Below are 22,862 nucleotides of genomic sequence, written 5' to 3'. Positions count from 1 at the left end.
TATATATATTAATATTTACAATTTGAGTACTTAACTTCCAATGGGACTATTATCTTCATGCATCTCCCCACTAGGCAGCAGTCTTGAATGCACAACACTACAAAGTCCCTAATTTTGGAGAGAAAGGCAACTAACTGCAGTTGTTTAGTAGCATTTCCTGCCTGTTGACCTAACAGCCACCAAATACTTAGACTACAGAACCAACTTAATTTCAGAGAATTAAAAAGAAATAAAGCTCTTGAATTTAAAATATATAAAAAGAAAGCTCAGGGGCAGCAAGAGACCCCAGCTGCAGGAGCTTCCACAAGACAGGAGGTGTACTAAGTTCTGAAGGCCAGGAGATGTCTGCTGCATTCAAGAACATGATGGGTCAGCCAAAAGATTTCACATGCTGACACAGAATAAAAAATATTTCAGCATCTATTTATTACAGCATCAATACTTCTATTTAATATTTAACATAAAAAGCTACACATTTTGAAGATAAGGAAGGGCCAGTGTTAAAGGAGTTTTCTATACTGACTACTTAATACCTTACAGAATTCTCTGCTGTTTGTTCACTGCAATACCCATCTCCTACTGGCCTGGTCAGCATATGCCATACAATGGTTTTCAAACTGTAGCTGTACCCCTACAGGTACATGAGAAAAATCATGTAATGGTGGATAGTGTTCGGGGGCCCCCCCTTTGAGTTACAATTTTTGGTTGTGCCCCTCAACCCAGACAGGATGCAGTGGCCCACTGAGGTGAGTCAACAGGTAGAGATGGTGCTCCCTCCCAGAGTCCTGTGGCACAGGGCTGACCCAAGCCACCTGGCATTGCTTGAAAATTCCTCTGCGCCTTCCAAGAGGGCGCGCACCATAGTTTGAAAACCTCTAGAAGCTGTTGCTAAATGGAAGGCAGAAATCTGGGGGTGAGGGGCTGACCCTGTGTGCGCCCCCACACACACACACGTCACCTCTACCTATCTCAGATGGGGGTACGCAGTAGACTACATTATTTGGAAAGGGGTATCCAGCCTAAAAAGTTTGAAAATCACTGCCATACACCAATCAGAAACTCATGATCTGTACACATAAGTGACTTTGTTTTTTCAAACTAGTTAACTTGTGACCAGCTAACAAACCAACAGGTCATACAGATTTCTTACTTATTTTGTGCAACTTGCCCAATGGAAACAAAAGTAAGTGGTGTTTCCAACTGACACTCTTAATTTCCTTCTTTTGATGGAAACAAATGTAAATTATTTTCTCATAAATAGTGAATCCAGAACAACTTAATTGCTCTTAAAGAGGTGGAAAGATCTAATACTACATAAACACTAGCAATCTGGACACTGAAATGCAGAAACAGCACCAAGCACATTGTTGATACTTAACAACTAGTAACAAACTTGACATTCAGAATCATGTAACAGACCCTCGGCTATTATGTTATAAACCACCCAGGCCAGAAACAGAAGCAACTAGTATGAACAGTTATAAAAAGGAATTAAGACAAATACTTTGAGGGGAAAAATATAGCATAGCAAAATTACTAATTCAAGGAGATAGATAGACCTCCATAGGTTTGCAAGCGCCTCTCAAGCCTTAAACATTTTAAATTTCTCTAGTTGGATGACATGAGAGAAGATTCAGTGAAAGTATTGTTTTGTCATATAAATTGTCATCCCAATGTCAAGAACGAACGTAATATATTATCATTTAGCAACAGAAATTCCAGGCCACCAGTATTAGAGGTATTGTTATAGATTAATATTCGATACCTACACATCTCTGGAGTCAAATGCTAAATATTCCTCCATTATTCCTTCAGAGACAATTACTCCATCTTCACCTTCTTCACTCTCCACAGAGCAAACAGTAGGAGGTTTTGAAAAGTCAACATCTTTATGAACGGGAGTAACACAGAGAGGTATCTTCTTGCCCAAAATACTAAACCTTAACAAACAAAATATTTTTCGAAAATAAAAGAAATTTGTTATTCTATTTATAACAGTAGAATTTAGCTTTTCCTGTATGGTCGACTGAGACACATAAGATGGTTTGGTTGGAAGACCAAATGGGTACATTAATGGGTTAGGTATTGGAGAGGACAGTAAGCCTGCATATTGTGGATTTTAATGCTGTATATTTGTAATGCTTATCAAGAGTCTACAGTCTCAGAGAATAAGTTTATAAAACAATTGTAAAGAAAAAAGTGCTTTATATCTTTAAAGCACTGTACAAACATTAATAGTTAATGAATGTCACTGGCAATTACTATATATAGAAATCCTCAAAAAGCTAACTATCAACTTATTAGGTCAATTTGTAGTCTACTGCACCTCAACAATAGACTCATCTGGAAGGTCTAACCATCCTGAATCTAGTAACTCTTTTCTTTTGGCTACTAATCCATGCTTTGTCCAAAAACCTACCAAACAAAAAATGCTGAAGCTTGACTTTATATACAACTCATAAATTAAGAAAATAAATTGATTGTTGCAATCCTTGAGCAGAAAAATCACCTTCATACACTGGTACAATCTGAGAAATCTACTGATACTTACTCACTATAATCTCTTTCTTGTACTGGGCTGACATCCACTGAACCTAAGCTGCTAGAAGGTGAACTTGAATACCACCCAAAACCTTCATCTGTGGGGATTACTACCTGCTTCCCCAAAATCCTATAATATTAAAAAGAAAATTTGAAAAATCAGACAATGTGATAGGTAAAATGGCTGAATGATTTATTATACAAGAAAGTAAACAAAGTTTATCGAGAAGCCATATGAACACCATAAAAATAGTGAGGTTGGTTGTATCTCACACAGATAGCTTTGAAAATATACTTGTCAAATGAGAAATTTTCTGCTTTGCAGATTATATTTTAATGTGGTTTGAGGTATTTTCTCTACACATATTGCATGGCAATCATGAATATGTGTTAAGAGAATTATTTTGCTTTCTCCTCTTCTAACATTAATGCCTTAAAGCATTAGCAAATCTGTCAAATGTAAGAATAAGATTTAAGTCTCCAAACAGCCACCATAACTGGCAAGCTATTCATTTGTAGAGGAGGGATGAATTATTGGTGTTTTTTAATTATCAAAAAATAAACATCTATCTCTTCTAAGAAAAAGTTGCTATTTTAGGGCCCAATGCAGTGGAAAATATCAACAGTCTTCCAAGCACCTGAAGGAACTAAATATGAGCCTTGCAGTGGTGGGGGAGGAGTGGGAGCAGACAGACAATTTTATCTCCTCATTTTGTATAATCACTCACACACACATCAATTCTAACAATGTTTAAAAATACAGCCTTTCCACCACTAGCAATTTGGTTCTGTAATAATTCTGTGACATTACCAGCATTAATCCATCAATAAAATACCTGAGATGAGGAAAGCTAGATGTCCATTGTTGGCACTCTTCTTGCAGACCCTCAACATGCACACTTTCTTTCTGTTCATATAAAAGCTCATCAATGTGTCTGAACATCTGCTGAACTTGTCGTGTGGCAGCTTTATCAAATTCCTAGGAAGGAAAATTATCCAAAAAAAAAAAATGTTAAAGGGGAGGATTTGGGGTGAGAATTTTTTTAAGCTACCTTAATTGAAAAAAAACATTCATTTACTTAAACTTTAGCAGGATTAATTTAAACAGTAAGGACCTTAAGACATCTTCCACTGGAGAGAACACGGATTGATGTAAGTGCTGATCCCATGTACACACAAAATTTAGATCAGCACTGTCCCTATTGGATGGTTTAACAGAAGGTTTTAGAATATTTGTTTTAAAACAATAATGAGAAAGAAAATTGTCAGTTGAGATATGGCAATTCAGGTAAATTACCTGGAAACATGAAAAAATAAGACTCAACCAAATTTCAGTGAAATGGAAAATTAATCATGCCAGAGATGGTGATAGAGAATGTAAAAACCAGGTTAAGTGGTATTAGATGTTGCCACAAATTTATGACACTGAACAGTAATCAAGAGTTGATAGGTACCAAATCCTCTATGTAGCCAGTAAACAACTGAGGATGCTTCTCAAGTCATTTAAAATTCAACCATTTTTCTGTCTCCACTGTGGAGAGAGCAATAGCACCTGTTAATCAGAGCCTGTGTCGGCATATGAAAGAGAAATACATTTTTTAAAAGAGAAAAAATTTCAGTGGCTTTAATATGCTTTGAGAAGCACACAGGTTTTCCAAAATACAGTTTGATAAATCCAACCATATGAAAACCACACACTGGCATATGAGGTTCAACAATTATGGCATATATGCCGTATACATTACCTTTACTCATCAAATTACCTGTGATCCGAAAGTTTTAAGCTAAAAATGCAGACTATATGATATTCAGGTATTAGCACAACATGTCCTGATTAGACAATAAAGAAAAGAGGGTTGGGAAGGGTTGAGAGAGAAAGACTCTCTGTTTCTTTTCCCATAGCAAATACCATTGCATTATTTACAGTTCTCACCTTAACCTGGATTTTGCAAAGAAATTTATTCAAAATGCTATTTGAAATGTGTCAGCACAACCTTTCAACTATCTCTGATAATTTTATACCGGAGGACTGTGTTCTACTCACATCGTAACCCCAGGAGAAGACTGAGCTGTCTTCAGTGGAGGTGCCTGTGTAACTCTGACTAGCAGACCATGAGCTCCCATTGTCAGCTGCAGTAATATCTGGGTAATTTGATTCCTTCAAGGTTTCAGACTCCCTAAAATGCACATTTTTGGGGGTAGGAGAGAAAAAAATTCTCATGAGATACATTCACAAATATGTGGATGAGTAAACTATTTTTCATGTATAGAAAGGCATATTTATAACAGTTTAAATTCCAGTAGAGGGCTGCAGGATTAGGCTCTTGACATGTTCATTTTCCCAGAGTTATTTTACTACCTTCTCCCTTTAACTACATAGAGAATTACCAGTTCATCTTCTCCACAACTCAGAAAATCACTCTCCCTCTCTCCTGCTTCTAGCATAAAAATGAGATGACCCACAATATTCACAAGCTGTGACAGATCAAAAGGATTTAACTATTCTGAAAATTATTCCCCAAAACTACATGTGTTCCCATACATGTATACTAGGGCTTGAAAAAGTATATCATATTGTCTTGCCAAAATGAAAGAGAGGGCAACCAGCAAGGCATAGAATCACTACTCTAGTGAAAAACCTGGGTCAAGCTGCTGGGAAGGGAACAGTGCTGGGATTTAATTGTCTCCATCCTCATTATGACCCCAATCCAAGAAGCTGTTCTATGTTGGGGACCTCTTTGCCCAGGCAGAGTCCCATTAATTTCACTGGCAGCCTGTGCAAGTGCAGATTTCTGAGGTCAAGCATTAGTAGCGTAGTTATACTGTGGATTCACGCCACTGTCAATCAACATATATACCACCTAATATTATAGACTGTGTCACTGTGATATCTTTATAATGCGGACAGAACACAAAAGTTGTCTGTTTCTCTGTGGTCTCCTGACAAAAATATTTTCTTACTCCAGATACCTCAAGAATTCTTCATAGCTTTCAGTGGCCGGAGTAGCTGTGTAAATGTCATCTAGTGGCTCTGGCAGGGGATGATGCTCTAAAGCATGCTTTACAAGTCCATGGCTAAAAGAAACATAAAATAAATAAACTCAATTTGACATTAGTTCTGAGAATAAACCCCACAACTCAAAACTTCTGCAGAGTTCCAGGGCATTAGAGGTTTTTGCTGATTTTCAAGGAAACAGTAACATGCACACCTGAACTGTCTTTATATCCCTAGAGGATTAGTGCCACTATATTAAATATCTACCAGTATTCCGTTACAAATCACTATTCTCATCAAAGTCTTAGACTTTAAACATACAAATTAACTCCAGAATGAAGCTTGAGATAAAAGATCTTAGTTTAGGATCCACTGTCTCCTTTAAACTAAGCTTATTAGGCCATAATTCATCAAATTAATGTTTTTAGAATAACATAAATATATGACAACACTTATCATAAACAATATAAGTATTTTATTTACATTAATAGTTGTATTTATTTTGTTTATTATTTAGATTTTAACAAACCTTTTCAAAAAACACAGAGATCAGACAGGTTCCTTCACACTTTATTTTGGCTATCATTTTCTATACTTCAAAGAAACTTAGATTAAGATGGGGCCGCAACACAATCTCAACGGCAAATGTGGTCCTGAGTTATGTTGTAGATTTCTGTTTACTAAACTACTGTCACTCCTAAAGAATCAAAGAATGATAGCTCTAGCTCAGGGGTGGCTAACCTGTGGCTCCGGAGTCACATGCAGCCCTTCAGAAGTTAATATGTGGCTCCTTGTATAGGCACCGACTCCAGAGCTGGAGCTACAGGTGCCAATTTTCCAATGGTGGGGGGAGGGCTGTGCCACAGGCCCTGCCCCCACTCCACCCCTTCCTGACCCCTCCCCTGACCTGCTGTGCCCTTGTTCCTCCCCAACCCCAGCGCCTTCTGCACCCCAAGAACAGCTGATGCGGAGGTGTGGGGAGGCCCCGGGAACTGCTGACCTATTACTCAAAAAGAAGAACAGGAGTACTTGTGGCACCTTAGAGACTAACAAATTTATTAGAGCATAATATGCTCTAAGGTGCCACAAGTACTCCTGTTCTTCTTTTTGCGGATACAGACTAACACAGCTGCTACTCTGACCTATTACTGTGGCTCTTTGGCAATGTACATTGGTAAATTCTGGCTCCATCTCAGGTTCAGGTTGGCCACTCCTGGTCTAGCTATTCTTAGAGCAGCTCCTGTGAAATACCCAATGTAGCCAACTCTGGCAACTTGATTACAATTCTCGCACTATTTCATGTTTTACTTGAAACCCACACTTATATTATGAGGGGGGCGGGGATCTTGGGGCCTGTGCTGCAGTCAGGCCGGGGGTGAGGGGCTGGGCCCTGTGGGGGGAGCTGCTGTCAGGCTCGGACCCTATGTGCGGGTTGTTGCTGTCACGCCGGGGGGGGGGCAGGCCCTGTGTGGGGGTGCGGCTGTCAGGCTGGGAGGGTACTGCTGTCAGGGTGGGGAGCAGCGGGGGCTCGGCCGTTGGGCCTGTTACCGCCAAACCTCCCGCGTGCGGGCCAGAGCTGGCCCTAGCCGGGCTGCAGGGGCTGCAGCGACGGGGACACTCACATCTCCAGGGCGTCGGGGGGCACCGGCTTCCGCGTGTATCGCGAGATCATCCTCATCCTTCATCGCGGCTTCTCCGGCCGCCTGGCTCTGCCTCCGGCCGCCATGGCGACGCCCCGCCCCCGAGCGGAAGTGGGGCTGCCGCGGGCGCGCGGTGATGACTGGCGCGGCAGGGAGCGCGCAGCCTGGTGTGGGGTGAGCGCCGTGAGCTGAGGCCTTGGTGCCCGTGGCCCTCCGCGATCGAGCTTCCCACGTTCTCCGGCCGCGGGTGGCGGGTGGCCTACGCCGCCCGCACTCCCCTGGGGGCGCCAGGCCGGGCGGTCTAACGCTCGCACTCGCGCGCCGGGGCCTCGCCAGGCGCTCTGCGCCCGCAGCTCCCCGGGAAGCCGCTGCGGTTGGTCGGGTCAGGGTGTCCCGGGCTGGGCGCAGTAGCCGCGGGGGTGTCGGAAGCCGCTGGTGCAGTTTGCGGAGAAGAGGCCGCGAGGCATTAGCCCTGCGCGGAGAAGGGCAGCGGGACCCGCTCCCTTCTGTGGCTGTGATGGTGGCCGCGTGGGGGTGGAGGTTGGTGACAGGCCAGTGTCTCTTTCGGGGATGACCGTGATGTGTGTCTGTGGCACCCGTTGCCATGGCTCTGGATACAGATTGCCTGAAATAGGGCTGAGTTCTCCTGTTTATACTTCTTTGGGGACAACTTTTAAGGCTTCTCTGTGCTGTAGAATTGGTTTGCTCCATAGAGTAAATAAAGGGTTTTCTTATCGGATGTGACTGGCTGGGGCAATGTAGAAGAGTGTCAGGGATGTTTTGAATTGATAACATGGCTGAATATATTATTGTGGAGGATGGGTTACTTAATATTTACTGGTTTTGAATGATTGAATCTATTTGGTTTGTTTTTTGAAGGACACTTTATAAAAGTTCAGAATGGAAGGGGAGCTGAGATTGGCAACTGTAGACGATGCAGTGCAGTACCAACTCTTTCTGATACCTCTTGAACCAGGTGACCCAGACCAACACAGAGAAGTTCTTCAGCAGTACATTGAGAGGATATTGGTCCAGTTTGCACCAGTCTTAGTTTCTTATATCTGGCAAAATCAACCTTTTAATCTCAAATACAAACCTACTAAAGGTAAAACTACTGCATTTGTTTTCATCTGGTATAGGGTTGGATTTCCACCTGCTTAGTGACTGGCTACTACTATGAAAATAAAATATGCTGGTGGTATTACTGAGTGATGTCTGTATATCTTTGGGCCCAAGAGGAGGAGAAACTGAAGCTGTTATGAGTTTGTTCACTGAAAACTCAGTTTTTTTTATAGTATTGTTAGTTTAACCCCTTTCCTCAAGTGAAAAGTTGCGAATCATTCTCCATATTTTGTTGTGTTGGTACTGCAGTTCTCACTAAGGTTGCCTGCTGTTTATCTTGCTTTCTTTCTGTTTGATATTGCTGTTAACAGAACTACTAGCACAAAACATTCACCATTTCAACTACTGAGTCATGTTCTGTCCCATTTCTCCCCATCCCCAATTATACTATATAGTGCAGCATTTCTCAAACTGGGGTCCCTGAGGGTACTCCAGGGGGTCCATGGGCCCTGCTGATCAACTCCTCCCCCTCCCTCTATCTCCCGGAGCCTACTGAAGCCAACCCGGGAGATTTTAGGTGCTAGAAGTCCGGCGGGGCTAAAGCAGCCTGCCTGGCTCCGTGCTACTCCAGGAAGTGGCCAGCGGGGATCTCTGCGTGCTGCCCCCGCCCCAAGCACCGACTCCGCAGCTCCCATTAGCTGGGAACTGTAGCCAATTGGAGCTGTGGGGGCGGTGCTTGTGGGTAGGGTCAGCGCTTGGAGACACCTCCCCCCCGGCCGTCCCGCCTAAGAACCGCTGCCAGAGAGATGTGCTGGCTGCTTTCAGGAGATGCCCGAGGTAAGCGCCACCTGACCAGAGCCCACAACCCTCACCCCCTCCCACACCCGAGCCCAAAGCCCACACCCAACCTCCCTTCCAGAGCCCGCACCCCCTCCTGTACCCAAACTCCCACCCAGAGCCTGCATCCCGCATCTCCTCCTGCCCCAGCCTGGTGAAAGTGAGTGAGGGCGGGGGAGAGCGAGCAACGGAGGGAGCAGGAGGGAGACCTGGGGGGGAGAGGTAGAGTGGGGGCGGGGCCTGGGGCTGAGCAGGGCAGGGGGAGCTTGGGGATCCCTGAAAAATTATAAATCAAAATGGGGGTCCTCAGGTTGCTAAAGTTTGAGAATCGCTGACATAGTGAATAGATTGAAACAACGAGTAGTCCGGTGGCACCTTAAAGATTAAAAGATTTATTTGGGCATTCGTCTTTAAGGTGCCACCGGACTCCTCATTGTTTTTGTGCATACAGACTAACACGGCTACTTCTCTGATACATAATGAATAGATTGACCATGTTTTACAGACCATTAATAGAGATGATACTGCTTAACTTCTGTCTTGAATTCTTTTTTTAATCCCTCCTCCCAGGAGATATCCCTGCACATATTGGTGGTGTGACTAAATTTGGGGATAATATTGAAGATGAATGGTTTATTGTGTACCTCATACAGCAGATAACAAAGAAGTTTCCAGAATTAGCAGCAAGGTACCTCTAACACATTTTCAGCGTTTTGTGAAACTGTAAATTAAAGACTTTTAAGCTCCTTCAGTGACCGCTATTGCTGTACTCTAAACCTCACCAGGATAATATTAGATTGCTTTTTCAAAAACATTTTTCTGTTGTCAAGATGGGGAAAACAAAAGACAAATAACTTTTCCTTCTAAAACAGCTTGAAAGTGTTAATTGGAGTCTTACCACTTACTTCAGTACGTGTAGGCTGGATCCCAGGTCTACACTTAAAACGCTGCGTCGGCGCAGCTGCATTGCTTAAGTGAAGATGCTCCTATGCTGATGGGAGAGCTTTTCCTGTTAGCATAGTTAATCCACCTTCTCAAGAGGCGATGGCTATGTCAATGGGAGAAACACTCTCATCAACATAACACTGTCTACATGGGGAGTTAGGTCAATATAACTACGTCACTCGGGTGTGGATTTTTTACACCCTGGAGCAACATTCTTATACCAATATAGGTCTGTAATGTAGACCTGGCCCCAGTGTTCATGTCAGACATCTGAGTTTGTGAAGTATTTATTGAAAATAGAAATCATTGTAGTGGCTTTGTACTAATGGTTTCTTGTCATATAGGAGAAAGTAAGGGAAAAGAGATTAGCAGTTGAGTTGTCCACTGTTAGTATGTTCAGAAAAGTACACAAGTAATTTTTCTGTTTTGCTGGTCTTTCTATAGACTGTTCATTGAGGGCCCAATTCAGCAAAGTGCGTAATCATGTGCTTAATTTTAAGCACATGCATAGTCCCTTTGAATGCAGTTAAGCATGTGCTCAAGTGCTTTGGTGTACCAGGGCCTGAGGGAGAATACGAATCTCTGTAGTTTGAATTTTAGGATTACTATGTAACAATATCTTCTTAATTTTAAATTGTACTTTTTAGGATAGATGAAATAAAAGTGCCTTTTAGGGTGACTAGAATACAATATGGTTAGTGCTTGACATTGCAGCATCTGTGTATAGAAATAATATTCCCCCAGTCTTGTTCTTAATTGTGTTTCTATATAAACTGTACTTGAGCATATTGCATGTTTCCAATCTTTTCCTAATACACCTTTACCCCGATATAACATGACCTTATATAACACGGTAAAGCAGTGCTCTGGGGGGGGTGGGGCTGCGCACTCCAGTAGATCAAAGCAAGATAGGTGAAACTGCGTTATATCAAAAACTCGATAAGTTTTTTGGCTCCCAAGGACAGCTTATATCGAGATAGAGGTGTACATGGCCCAAAGAAATGAGTCCTATTCTTGTTCATAATACAAATGTGACTAAAAATTTTGCAGACCTCGTAATTTACTATCAATGAAAGAACTCGTTCAAGTGGAGGAAACGTTAGGTGACCTCCATATAGGAACATGCAAAAAAAAAATCCTGGAAACCCTATTTAAGGCTGCTACCAAGTAAAAGGGGAAGTGCCTTTCCTAAAAGGAGCAGGCAGCTGAAACCTCTAACCATGTAATGGTACATTTCTGTCTTGTTTTAAAGGATTAAGAGGGGAAAAAAATCTTTAACAATGAATGTGGGGTGTTTTTTGTAAAGTGATGAAGCCCCCTTTCACTGAAACAATAACTGATAATTATTTGTCATTGTGCTATACAGGGCCATGTTTAATAAGACACTGATTTCTATTTGGTTAGGGTTGATGACAATGATGGTGAGTTCCTGCTGATAGAAGCAGCTGACTTCCTCCCAAAGTGGTTAACACCTGAAAATAGTGCCAATCGGGTAGGTGAAATTGTTATGCAAGTGGGCAGGTGACTCAATGTTGTATTGAGTTCACTGCAGTATTCTTTTACCCCTGCAGTCTTAAAATCAAATCCCAGCTTAAGCTACAAATGAAATTAGTTGACCTGTCTTATTCTCCTACCTCCATCGCAAATCTACACTTGGCACATTGTTTGTAAAGGCATCTCTGGACTGAACCAGAGTCTTGTGATCAGCTGCTTGCTCTCTTTGACAACAGTGTTTTTTAATAACTATGACTACCACGAAAATTTACTACAGGCTTAGCAGTTGAACACATTATGTGTTCTATCATCCCATTCATTTGAAGCTATACGTGTCATCTAAATTTATTATTAAGAAATATTCTCTAGTAGTTAAGCAAGTGTGATTACCCAGCATACTTTTTCCTCACAAAATGGTTCTATCACACAGACCATGCTTAACATTTTTGTTTTACCTTTAAAGTTACTGGAACTTCTGGTACATAATATCAATATTACATAAAACAGTGTAAATGCTGATGTAGCCTGTGTGTGGCACTACTGATATTATATAATCAGTAAATATAAGTGAGTGTCTTGGCAGCACTTAGTTTAAATGACAGGATGGAATGATACTTATTGGCAGGGCTGTTTTTTCTCCCGAATGCTCTTTATTTGGAGAAAACAAAACAAAAACACCCCACAAACAAACAAACAACCACGCAACCTTCTTTGGACATATAGAGCTATTTTAGCTCCTTTACAAGGAGATCAAAAGTGCTTTACAAATATTCAGCAAGGAGAGAGAAGTGTTCTCTGTTCTACAGATGGGGAAACTGAGGGCTGGTCTACACTGCGGGGGAGGGGGGGAGGATCGATCCAAGATACGCAACTTCAGCTACGCAAATAGCGTAGCTGAAGTCGAAGTATCTTGGATCGAATTGCCTGGGGTCCAGACGGCGCAGGATCGATGGCCGTGGCTCCCCCGTTGACTACGCTACTGCCGCTCGCTCTGGTGGAGTTCTGGAGTCGACGGTGACCGCGTTCGGGGATCGATATATCGTGTCTTAACGAGACGCAATATATCGATCCCGGATAAGTCGATTGCTACCCGCCGATACGGCGGGTAGTGAAGACATACTCTGAGACACAGACCTATTACACAGCCAGGCAGTGTCAGTACTGAGATTTGATCCTAAGCCTCCTTACCTCCTTTCTCTAAGGGTACGTCTATACTTACCTCTGGGTCCGGCGGTAAGCAATCGATCTTCTGGGATCGATCCCGGAAGTGCTCGCCGTCGACGCCGGTACTCCTGCTCGGCGAGAGGAGTATGCGGAGTCGACGGGGGAGCCTGCCTGCCGCTTGTGGACCCGCGGTAAGTTCGAACTAAGATAGTTCGACTTCAGCTACGTGAATAACGTAGCTGAAGTTGTGTATCTTAGTTCGAAGTGGGGGGTTAGTGTGGACCAGCCCTTAGTGAGGAGACCTCTGATAGAAGACCAAGCATGCTATTTGTGCTGTTAAAGAAACTGAAATAAATTAAAAATTAATTTGACTGGACCTGTTGCTGTCAGAATTTTTCTGAATCAATGATTGAGTCATGAGTCTTCACTACACCCAATGAGGCTCTCTGAATAATTACCTCCTTTCCTCAACTTCTGCTTCTTGCATCAGTTCTCTTCTCATACTCCTAATTTCTAATGTGTTCTCTGTAGTTTGGAGAAATCCAAAAAAGTCCATCTAATAGATAAATTCATTAATCTATGTGTGAATATAGATGTTCCTTCTGATGTGCCATTTCGATCCTCTCTAACCATCCCTTCACATGGAGAATGTTTTTGTAACTATGTATAAATTCACCAGTCATTCAGTAATTAAGACCGCTATGGAACACTAGCAAAATTTTGCCTAATGAACATGTTACATTTTGTCAGGTTTTTTTCCACCGAGGAGAATTGTGCATCATCCCACAGCCAAAGACTCCTGGAGAGGAGCCTTGGCTACCTGACACCAATCCAACAATCCTGCAGACATTAATGCTATTGTCCGCACACCCAGAGGACTTCCTGGCCACAAAATCTATTAGAACAGCAGTATATAAACGCATCAGTGGGTATGTGGATTATTTTTTCTGATATTCCTTACCAGAATGTTCTGATACTGAGCTGTCTAGGGAACTTACCTCCCATATCTTATGTATCTATGGTATCTAAACCATTTTCCTGTTAACTATGATGAGGTTACTCCTATCCTGACAGATCTGTGCTAATTTCTGTGGCATTCTTATGAGGGGGACCCTAACAACGCTAGGCCCATACACTATATTCTGATCTCAGCACTTCAGTGGTTCAGGACTAAATTCTAGTCTTTTACAAAAGGACAACACTATTTCTTCATTCGACTTCCAGGAAGGCTGACAGCAATTTCGGCCTTTCCATAGAAGTGTGTGTCTGGGCTCTCAGCTGAGAGACGGAAGTAGAATGTCCTTCAGAGCATCAACTTGCATTCAGGAATGGTCAGTAAGGATCACTGGATTGGTGGTAGAAATTCCTTCACAGAAGACGAAACTAGAGCTGAGCAAAATGACTGTAATTTGACTCCTCTGCTTATTACAAAGAAGCTATACAGCTAGCCTGTTGGGCTAGTTCAAAATGATGCATTTCCCCAAAATGGGGGGTGGGGAATGGGATTTCACTGATCTTGTCAAAAAAGGTTGGCTATGCAAGTCTCTTGTAGAAACATTGCAGAAACATTGACTAGTATTCTAATTTGATTTCAGAGTATTTTAATAATCTGGCATAATGTACATTCTGATATTAAATGAAAGAGGAAACAGGCCTATATTAAATGGCTGGTCATGTCTGTAGTATTTTTTGTATTTTGCTTGCCACAGGTATCCTGAGAAAGTCCAGGCCTCCCTTCACCAAGCCCACTGTTACCTTCCAGTGGGCATTGTGGTAGTGTTGAAGCATCGCCCTGCACTGGTAGCTGCAGCAGTCCAGGCCTTTTATCTGCGAGATCCCATTGACTTACAAGCATGTCGCCCTTTCAAAACTTTCTTGCCCAACACATGTGTTATGACTTCAGTAAGTGATCTTTCTGCCTTTAACTTATTGCCATTCTACTGACTGCTTGATTGATGGATATACTGTTCTGTTTCAGAGTAGCAGCCGTGTTAGTCTGTATCCACAAAAAGAACAGGAGTACTTGTGGCACCTTAGAGACTAACAAATTTATTTGAGCATAAGCTTTCGTGGGCTACAGCCCACTTCTTCGGATGCCACAAGTACTCCTGTTCTTTTTGTTGTTCTGTAGTCATGTTAGGAAATGTATGGCTTTCAATTTTAAAACAGTATATTTGTTAATTAATTTTTTCTTGGGGGCAGTCATGAATTACTGTTTGCTTTAGGAATGTTGTGTCTTGCCGCTATATAGTCAAACAGTAATGGGAACTAGATGATTATAGACTATAAAAAGTTTTGTGCCATTGTTCCCCAAAGCAACCCTAAAATTAGAAAGTCTAAATTCCTTTTATCTATGCTTTCTTTCTCTTTCTGCCCCAATAACTAGGGGAAACTCCTTTTTCAAACCTTATTGGGCAGGGTGGATGGTACTTTGCCACTCTTTTTTTCTTCCTTCCATTGCTCCCAACCCCATTCTTCACCAGAGTGAGGCCTCTAAGCAGCCACCTGCTGACTTTATTTATACAATAAGGCCTCACTGAAGTCATCCAGCTCCCAGAAGGAGAATATTGGAATTATGACATAAAAATGGGGGGGAAATCACCAATCTTTAATTACCATTGTAAGTGTTACTTTTAACAACTGCAGGTGTAAAATAAAATTCAGACAAAAGTATGGCTTTTTATTTAAGTTGGTATCTCTTCTAGAAAATCATGCTACAATATGTATATTTATTTTTAATTTTGATATTTACAGGTCACATTCACTAAATGTTTATATGCACAATTAATGCAGCAGAAGTTTGTTCCAGACAGACGCAGTGGATATACATTGCCTTCTCCTGTACACCATCAATACAAAGCACATGAGCTAGGCATGAAATTGGTAATGTCTTTTTTACATGTCTCCTACACTTATGTTTTGTTTTTGTTTTCCCCTCTAGTTCATATTTTGGGGGGTGGTTAAATTATTAGGGGTACCTCTTTATTTTCCCCTGGCTTGCTTACAGAGAGAACTTGGAGCCAAACAGCAACTTACATCCCCAAAGGGATGTTGTATCAGACAGCTGTAGAGGACTGTTTTTACAGATTGGGCACGGGTATTTCCTCCAAGTACTTACCCTTTAAGTAAATCCATTCCTTTTTCTCAAACTTTACTTTCTCCCTCCCCCAATCTCAATCTAGTTCCCAGCTATGCTTCTCCCAAGTCATTAAAGAGAATCTTCCACTCTTCTTGCAGGAGTCTTGTCTGTCCTAGAAAAATAGGAACCCATAACTGGTTACTAGTGTATCTCCTCCACTGGAAGTTGTACCAGAAGGATCCAGATAGTCTTACCACCATATTGTCTTTGTTGAAAAACTAAGTTTTATTCTAGGAAAATGGAAATGAGATCTTTGTGAAGATGAAAGATCTCCTTTGTCCTTGCAGCCCAGGAGAAATAGATGGGCCTCCTCTTGAAGCCTGTCAACACATCTTAATCATTTGTTAGGATTGCTGCTGAGTGTCATGGGCAGGGATCCTACTTTCCCATGATAAAAACCCCAAAATGCTCTGATTAAAAAAATCCCATAAAAATCCGTCTTTTTCTGCAATTGAAATGAATTGCTGAACTTTAGTTTCTCTAGCCACATTATATATAGATATCAGTTGAACACAGCGTTTTATTGATATATTTACAATTTTTAAGGTGACCGCCAAAGACCTACCCCCAGGGCTGACAGTCCAAGTCCTACCTATTCTCCTGATTATCTGAATTTTTGATTATCTGATCTGGCCCCAGTCCCAATTAGATCAGATAATTGGGGTTCTACTAATATATATAGTTTCCCACAAAATGTAAAGAAATAAAGGATTCTCTGTTTTTAAAAAAAAAAAAAAATCCACTTTTTTCCTTGCAGCAAATGGATTTCTAGGATCCCTGATCATGGGCCACCTCCTTGCTATTCTGGAAGTTGAGAACTCTGCCTCTGCAGTACTCTGAGGCTATCATGTCCCAGGGAGCAGGCATCAAATCATTTATCTTGTGACAGAGTCAGGAGCTTACCACTACTGAGTTCTTTGTGCAGTCATTTAAAGTGCACTTCAACAAACGTGTCATATTTAAGAACCTATGTTTCCTGTATCTCTTTTATATAGGCTCATGGCTTTGAAATATTATGCTCCAAGTGCAATACAGTTTCTCCTGATTCCAAAAGGCAAGTATTAAACACCCCCTTTTGGGCCAGTTTCCTCAACAGTCTGAAGACAAATAATTATTTCAAGGTAAGGAACTGTCTCTGTCTCTTTGTATAACTCGGGAAAAACAAAACCAGCTTTCAAATTTCAGGCAGAATTTAGGTAGAGGCTGAGGGACATAATTCCTCTCATCATGAAAGATAAGCTCATGTCATGGGAGAGACCACTCCTAAATTCTGTATACAGTACCTTTTTTTTCCCTTCCTCTACCCCACCAAATAGTTTAGAATAAAATATCTTCACAAATGAAAAGACATTGTAGGATTTGGGGATGAGCTCCTATCTACCATGAATGAAAGGATAGACTTGAAGGAAGCCAAAATTACAAGTGCAGTTACATGCAAGTGCTTTTATTTGTATATATTGAAAACAATAATATGAAATAGTAAATGTATTGGGAATATAGTTTTGTAACTATTTTGTTTCACAAATCAAATATACTTAAATTCCACACTTGGAATTTAACATCATGCATGCTGATCCCTCTGGTCTTCTGCAGCTGATGATTTAAAAAAACAAAAACAAACAAACAAAAACTCTCCTAATTCTGACCTGTCATTCCTTGGCTTATAGTTTAAGTTGACAAGTCCTAACCTTTTTAGAATGTTTGCAAAAACATTATTAAATGCAAAAAAAGTACATTCCTGCAACGCCACACTTACGAATGTAAATGTGCAAACATCAGGAAATTCATCTATGGTTCTCACAGCAGCTGTAACCCTGCCTCTTTTTTGTTATATATTAATATATTCAGTGTGGTTGCTGGTGTGGGAACCATAACTTTGCATTTCCTGGTTTCTTTGTGTGTAAGATCAACTATATTGCTGCATAACATTTTTGGCATGTTTTCTTTTCTTTTTAATTCATGCCCTACTATTAGCAAAACGTATGCCCATTTTCTGCCCTCTACTTTGTGTGTAAGTGGGAAAAGTAGTATAATTTACCTCATTGTTGCTAGAGAGACTAGATGCATGAGGTAATATCTGTGTAATCTCGAAAACTTGTCTCTTTCACCAATAGAAGTTGGTCCAATAATAGATTTACCTCACCTGCCTTGTCTCTCTAGTATTCTAGGACCAACACTGCTACAATAACACTACAAACCACCATTGTTACAGTCACTGCTTAATTGCTCCCGTTTACTTCAGGCTGCACTAAGTAGGATTTGTTCCTAAAGAGCCAGTATATGCAAACCAATAACTTGGGCCCTACCAAATTCACAGCCCATTTTGGTCAATTTCACCATCAGAGGATTTTAAAAATAATAAATTTCATGATTTCATCTATTTACATCTGAAATTTCACGGTGTTGTAACTGTAGGGGTCCTGACCCATAAAGGAGGTTTTTGGGTTTTGGGGAGGGGGGAGGGAATCACAAGGTTATTGTAGGGGGGTTGTGATACCGCTACCCTGATTTCTGCGCTGCCGCTGGTGGCAGCGCTGCCGCTGGTGGCAGCGCTGCCTTCAGAGCTGAGCAGCTGGAGAGCAGCAGCTGCTGGCTCGGAGCCCAGCTCTGAAGGCAGAGCAGCTGCCAGCAGCAGTGCAGAAGTAAGGATGGTATGGTATGGTATTGCTACCCTTCTGTACTGCTGCCTACAGAGCTGGGCCCTCAGTCAGCAGCTGCCACTCTTTGGCCACCCAGTTATGAAGCAGCAGCACAGAAGTAAGGATAAAATAACCTTGTGACACCCCCCCCCCCCCCCTGCAACTCCCTTTTGGATCAGGACCCCCAGTTTGAGAAACGCTGGTCTCTCCTGTAAAATCTGTACAGTATAGGGTAAAAGCACACAAAAGACCAGATTTCATGGTCCGTAACGCATTTTTCATGGCCAATGAATTTGGTAGGGCCCTACCAATAACTAAGCAAGGAAGCTACATTGTGATATTCATCCCCATTTCACTACTAGTGGCAGTTCCTCTGGACACTGCTATGAAAAGGAAGTTGAGGGAGGATTTGATACACTAGTGTTGGTGACCTGTTTTAAACAGGGAGAACTGGAAGGATCTGCTAAGTACCTGGACCAGCTGCATATGGCAGAGAATTACTTCCAGCAGTCTATCAAGCCTGAAAGGTAAGAGTTACTGTAAACTGATATTGTTAATGTCTGTATGTTCAATTAGATTTCATGGGATTTTTACAGATGTGGGGGATTTTTTCTTTTAGCTCTGTTGCTATGAGTCCAGGTGAAGAAATCTTGACTTTGCTACAGACGTTGTCCTTTGATTTGGATGAACTTGAAAAAGAAGCTGCCAGTCTTCCTCCTGAGGATGGTGAGTGAAGGTGATGTCATGGGAAATTAGGCACTGCTCTTTATATAACAAATGGCTACAGAAGTTCAGTCTCCACGTATATTCAATTTCAGCCTTTGTCCTGAGACTGCCACAAGCTTTTTTGTGATCTTGCTAGTGGAGAACTCTCTACTAGTTTGGACAACCAGTTTGTTTTGTGTAAGCCACCAAATACGAGCTGGTCTGTTGGCCCAGTGTGATAAAATGGTGTCAGACGTATTTGTCAAGTGACCTCTTCCACCAACCCCTTTATAGCTTTTCTCATTATCAAACATTTCAGAATTTCCATATAAAGTATTCATGATTTACAATAAGTAGGCATTGTGTTAACATTCATCTTGCTGATGACTATTTCCCCCATTTTAAAGTGACCGTATTCCAAATTTGATCTTGTAGGTTGACAAATATGCTCCCTTTCTGTTATTTCAGATGATGGTTGGTTGGAGATCTCTCCAGATGATCTGGATCAGATCCTGAGTGAGGCATCAGGTAGAAATGAGTCAATTCCTCCCTCAAATGAGGAAGATCAGAAGTATGATTTGGCAGAGGTCACTGAAAGCATGAAGGCTTTTATATCTAAAGTCTCAACACATGAAGGAGCAGAAACTCCATGGTATTTGTTTAAATATCTGGCATGGTGTATGTAGTGCATTGCTCTTTTATGTTGCAACCCTATTAGTAATGCTGCAATTCTGGTAAGGGTTCAGCTTTTCAAGCCAGCATAGCTAAGCTTGAGTGATTTGTTAATGTCACTAGAACCCTGAAACAGAATTACATTCTTAGTTTATATACACTTTTATAACATGTTGAGCTACTACCAGTAAAAATACCTGAAAGCTGTCTTATTTTCAAAAACTCTCACTTCAGTTTTCTGTGTAAATCCATTTTTCTTAACTTAGGTTCCTCGTGCCCATCACCATAGTGTCTGAACAACATTGGGGCTCTTTGGATTGTATACATCTGAGGATCGTTGTCTTATTGTGTATTGTGAACTTTTCTAACCACAGAGAATTACTAAAAATGTCCCTAATCAGGCTGCACATAGACAAAATTATAATTTATGGCTATGTTGGGCGTGCCAGACCTCTTAAGATGAAGACCATACATTAGCATAATACCTTAGAATTCATAAAGGTAAACATTCCAAGTAAGCAGTGCAGAACAGCAGTGTGGTATCAGTGTGTAACACCTACTTTTTTATATCTAACAAAAATAAGGAAGTGCTGCACATTCCAAAACATAGCCCAAAGAGTGAAAAAAATCCTCACTGTGGGTGTTTCAGTATTTTCTCACTTGCTTATTTGACAGTAACACAGCTGCTAAGTTTCTTGTTACACTTAGCAAGATATTCAGCATAAACATTAACAGCCACCTCTTACTTACAAGTAAGTAGAAGGTGCAGTGGTGTTTCTGTTTCAGCATTATGGATGTTGAGAATGTGTAGCAAGTCCTTATTTTTAAGAGCTTGAGAGTTGGCTATTTTGAGTGGACTGTTGTGAATTTTTTAAATAGCTATATTAATACTAAGACTAGAAGCATAATCCTACATATGAACATCTATTAACAAATTTAGAGCCTCATCAGTTCCCACTCCCCTTACTTTTACCCACTTTAAAGTGTAAGAACTTGATTTTGATCATGTGTGCAGATGTCTGACACATTCAGAGAAGGTGATTTTTAAGATTCTCTCTCAAACAATATTCTGATCTCATATTTGGATAAATCAAGTCCATGAGTGTTTTCCCCAGACATTCTCTTGAAGGCTCTGCATAGCATAGCATGCCTCCCCTTCTCCCCAAAAGAATACTGATCATGTCTTCCTTGGATTGATGGGCACGCAATTCATCCAACAGGGAGCAATGTGAGACTCTCACTATCCTCCCCACTCCATGTCAGCTTTCCATGTGCACGATTTTCCATGTCACTCTCAGCACCTGCTGTCCTAGGGCTAAGCCCTTGAGCATGGCAGTGTATTGCACTGCCACTAGATCACCAGTCCAACACCCCAAACTTTTCACTCCTAATTCTGCCATGGTTGATGCAAAAAGTTCTTGCCCAAGGATACCACACCAGATGTACAAGAGAATGGATTTATGGAGTAATTGTTCTTAAATTTCAGGTCACCTGCTGAGGCCTGTGTCACCTTTGATGTTGACTCTTTTACAAATGCTTTAGACAGAATATTAGGTGAGATCTAGTTTCTTTATTAACTTGTTACTCTGTTTCCTGGCCATCCATATACATTGCATTGACTTGATTTGTATATAGGCGCAGACTCAGAAGAGCTGGACTCGGATGATCTGGATGAGGAGGAGCAGTTTGAGTTCTTGGACAGCGATGAAGACTTGGATTCTGAAGCCCATGGTCAAGAGGAAAAGGCATTGCCAAACAAAATGATAGGAAGTCTCAGATCATACATGGATGACATGGACTGCGAACTGACGCACAGCAATGTTGGTAAAAGCTTCGTCACCCCAAGGAAAGTGGTACGTATGCTTGGGGTTTTTGTAATTTATCTCCTTCCGTGAAAGAGGAGGTAGGGAGTAGAATAATAATCTAAGCATACGTGGCTGATGCACATGCTCAGAGATCAGGAACTCTTTCCAAAGAAATATCCTATGTGCAAACAATGTGTGCTGTAGCTATACCACTAGACTGATTCTGTATATAAAAAAGCTAAACTTTTGGCTTCCACAGTAGCTTCAAATCCTGGCTTCATTTCTCCATAATAATTCTCTGTATCCTTCTCTTGGGACTTCTTCTTCTGCATGATGATTCTGATAGTGTGATTGTTTGGTTCATGAACTCCTGTCCTCCATGATTGTGTGGGACATACTGGACTTTAACTTGGCTTCTAAACTATCTGCTTAATTCACTTGTGGTGGGGTTGTTTTTTTTTCTTCTCCCCTGCCTTGATTGTGAAGAGTAATTCTGGTAGTTTCATAGATCAGTCTGTGCCTTCCCTGCTGTCTTAGTCAGGAGCTTCTCCCACTATGGTTGCTTTTCACCATGTACCACCAGTGATTGTCATAAAGAACCTACATGTAATCAAATATGTCTTTAAAATTTACTCTCTGTATGTGCTACAGGCTAGTTCTGCTAAAGAACCTCTGTCTCGAGATGCTGACTGCGCCTTAGAAGATGATTCTGATGCAGGAGATAGTGATTTGACACCTGTGGATGTAGATCTGAACCTAGTGACTAACCTGCTGGAATCATATAGTGCTCAAGCTGGACTTGCAGGACCTGCCTCTAACATCCTACAGAGTATGGGGGTGCATTTACCTGAAAATTCAGACCATAGTTGCATTAATAGCAGAGCAACGGATTAATCTGTTATCCTGGTTCAGAGGACAGTTTGTGCTTCTAATCCCATCCTGCAGAGTAGCAGTGGTATAGCAGACACTATGAATGGTTTCAGTACTAAACATTTCAATATGTTTTACGTGGCTTTAGATGTGTGTGCAAAATACTTACCTGATAAAAGTTTGTCTGATTTGTTAAATGCAAAAAATTGCCTTGGGAATAAAGCACAGTTTTCTCTTGTGCTAGTATATTTTAGAAAAATTGTAAAGATTGTTCTGATTTGAATGAAAATTTCCTATGTCTATTATAAAAGCTGTGTATCGAATATAAAGATCGTAATCTAGGTGATACTGGCA

At 41.3% G+C, this 22,862-nt stretch overlaps 2 protein-coding genes across 10 annotated transcripts in view; one reads left to right on the top strand and one right to left on the bottom strand.

Moving 5' to 3' along the window:
• The window catches only part of FAM149B1 (family with sequence similarity 149 member B1), a 24,763-nt gene extending 17,458 nt beyond the window's left edge, over positions 1-7,305 (bottom strand). For all 3 annotated transcript variants that reach the window (XM_034777933.1, XM_034777931.1, XM_034777932.1), the window contains exons 1-6: positions 7,159-7,305; positions 5,512-5,616; positions 4,586-4,718; positions 3,378-3,520; positions 2,552-2,671; positions 1,770-1,940 (exon numbers count right to left, since the gene is read on the bottom strand). In XM_034777933.1, coding sequence (XP_034633824.1) covers positions 1,770-1,940; positions 2,552-2,671; positions 3,378-3,520; positions 4,586-4,718; positions 5,512-5,616; positions 7,159-7,214 — 728 coding nt within the window. In that variant the 5' untranslated portion in view covers positions 7,215-7,305. The remainder of the gene's footprint in view (positions 1-1,769; positions 1,941-2,551; positions 2,672-3,377; positions 3,521-4,585; positions 4,719-5,511; positions 5,617-7,158) is intronic.
• On the top strand, positions 7,251-22,862 carry ECD (ecdysoneless cell cycle regulator). Of its 7 annotated transcripts, none has more exons than XM_034777929.1 (14): positions 7,251-7,350; positions 8,056-8,281; positions 9,646-9,763; positions 11,425-11,512; positions 13,429-13,607; positions 14,388-14,580; positions 15,433-15,561; positions 16,813-16,938; positions 18,901-18,983; positions 19,076-19,182; positions 19,630-19,813; positions 21,320-21,387; positions 21,475-21,686; positions 22,290-22,862. In XM_034777929.1, exons 2-14 carry the CDS (start codon positions 8,077-8,079, stop codon positions 22,530-22,532), a joined length of 1,935 nt encoding a protein of 644 aa, XP_034633820.1. In that variant the 5' UTR covers positions 7,251-7,350; positions 8,056-8,076; the 3' UTR covers positions 22,533-22,862. The 7 variants fall into 7 exon arrangements, with proteins under 7 accessions (XP_034633820.1, XP_034633817.1, XP_034633815.1 ...); XM_034777926.1 differs by having other exon boundaries at positions 7,251-7,343; positions 21,469-21,686; positions 22,290-22,532; XM_034777924.1 differs by having other exon boundaries at positions 21,469-21,686; positions 22,290-22,532.

Source organism: Trachemys scripta, chromosome 7 (genome assembly GCF_013100865.1).
Source record: "Trachemys scripta elegans isolate TJP31775 chromosome 7, CAS_Tse_1.0, whole genome shotgun sequence".
NCBI lineage: Eukaryota > Metazoa > Chordata > Testudines > Emydidae > Trachemys > Trachemys scripta.
Note: the sequence above shows the minus strand (reverse complement) of the source record. Positions and strands in the feature narration are given on the sequence as shown.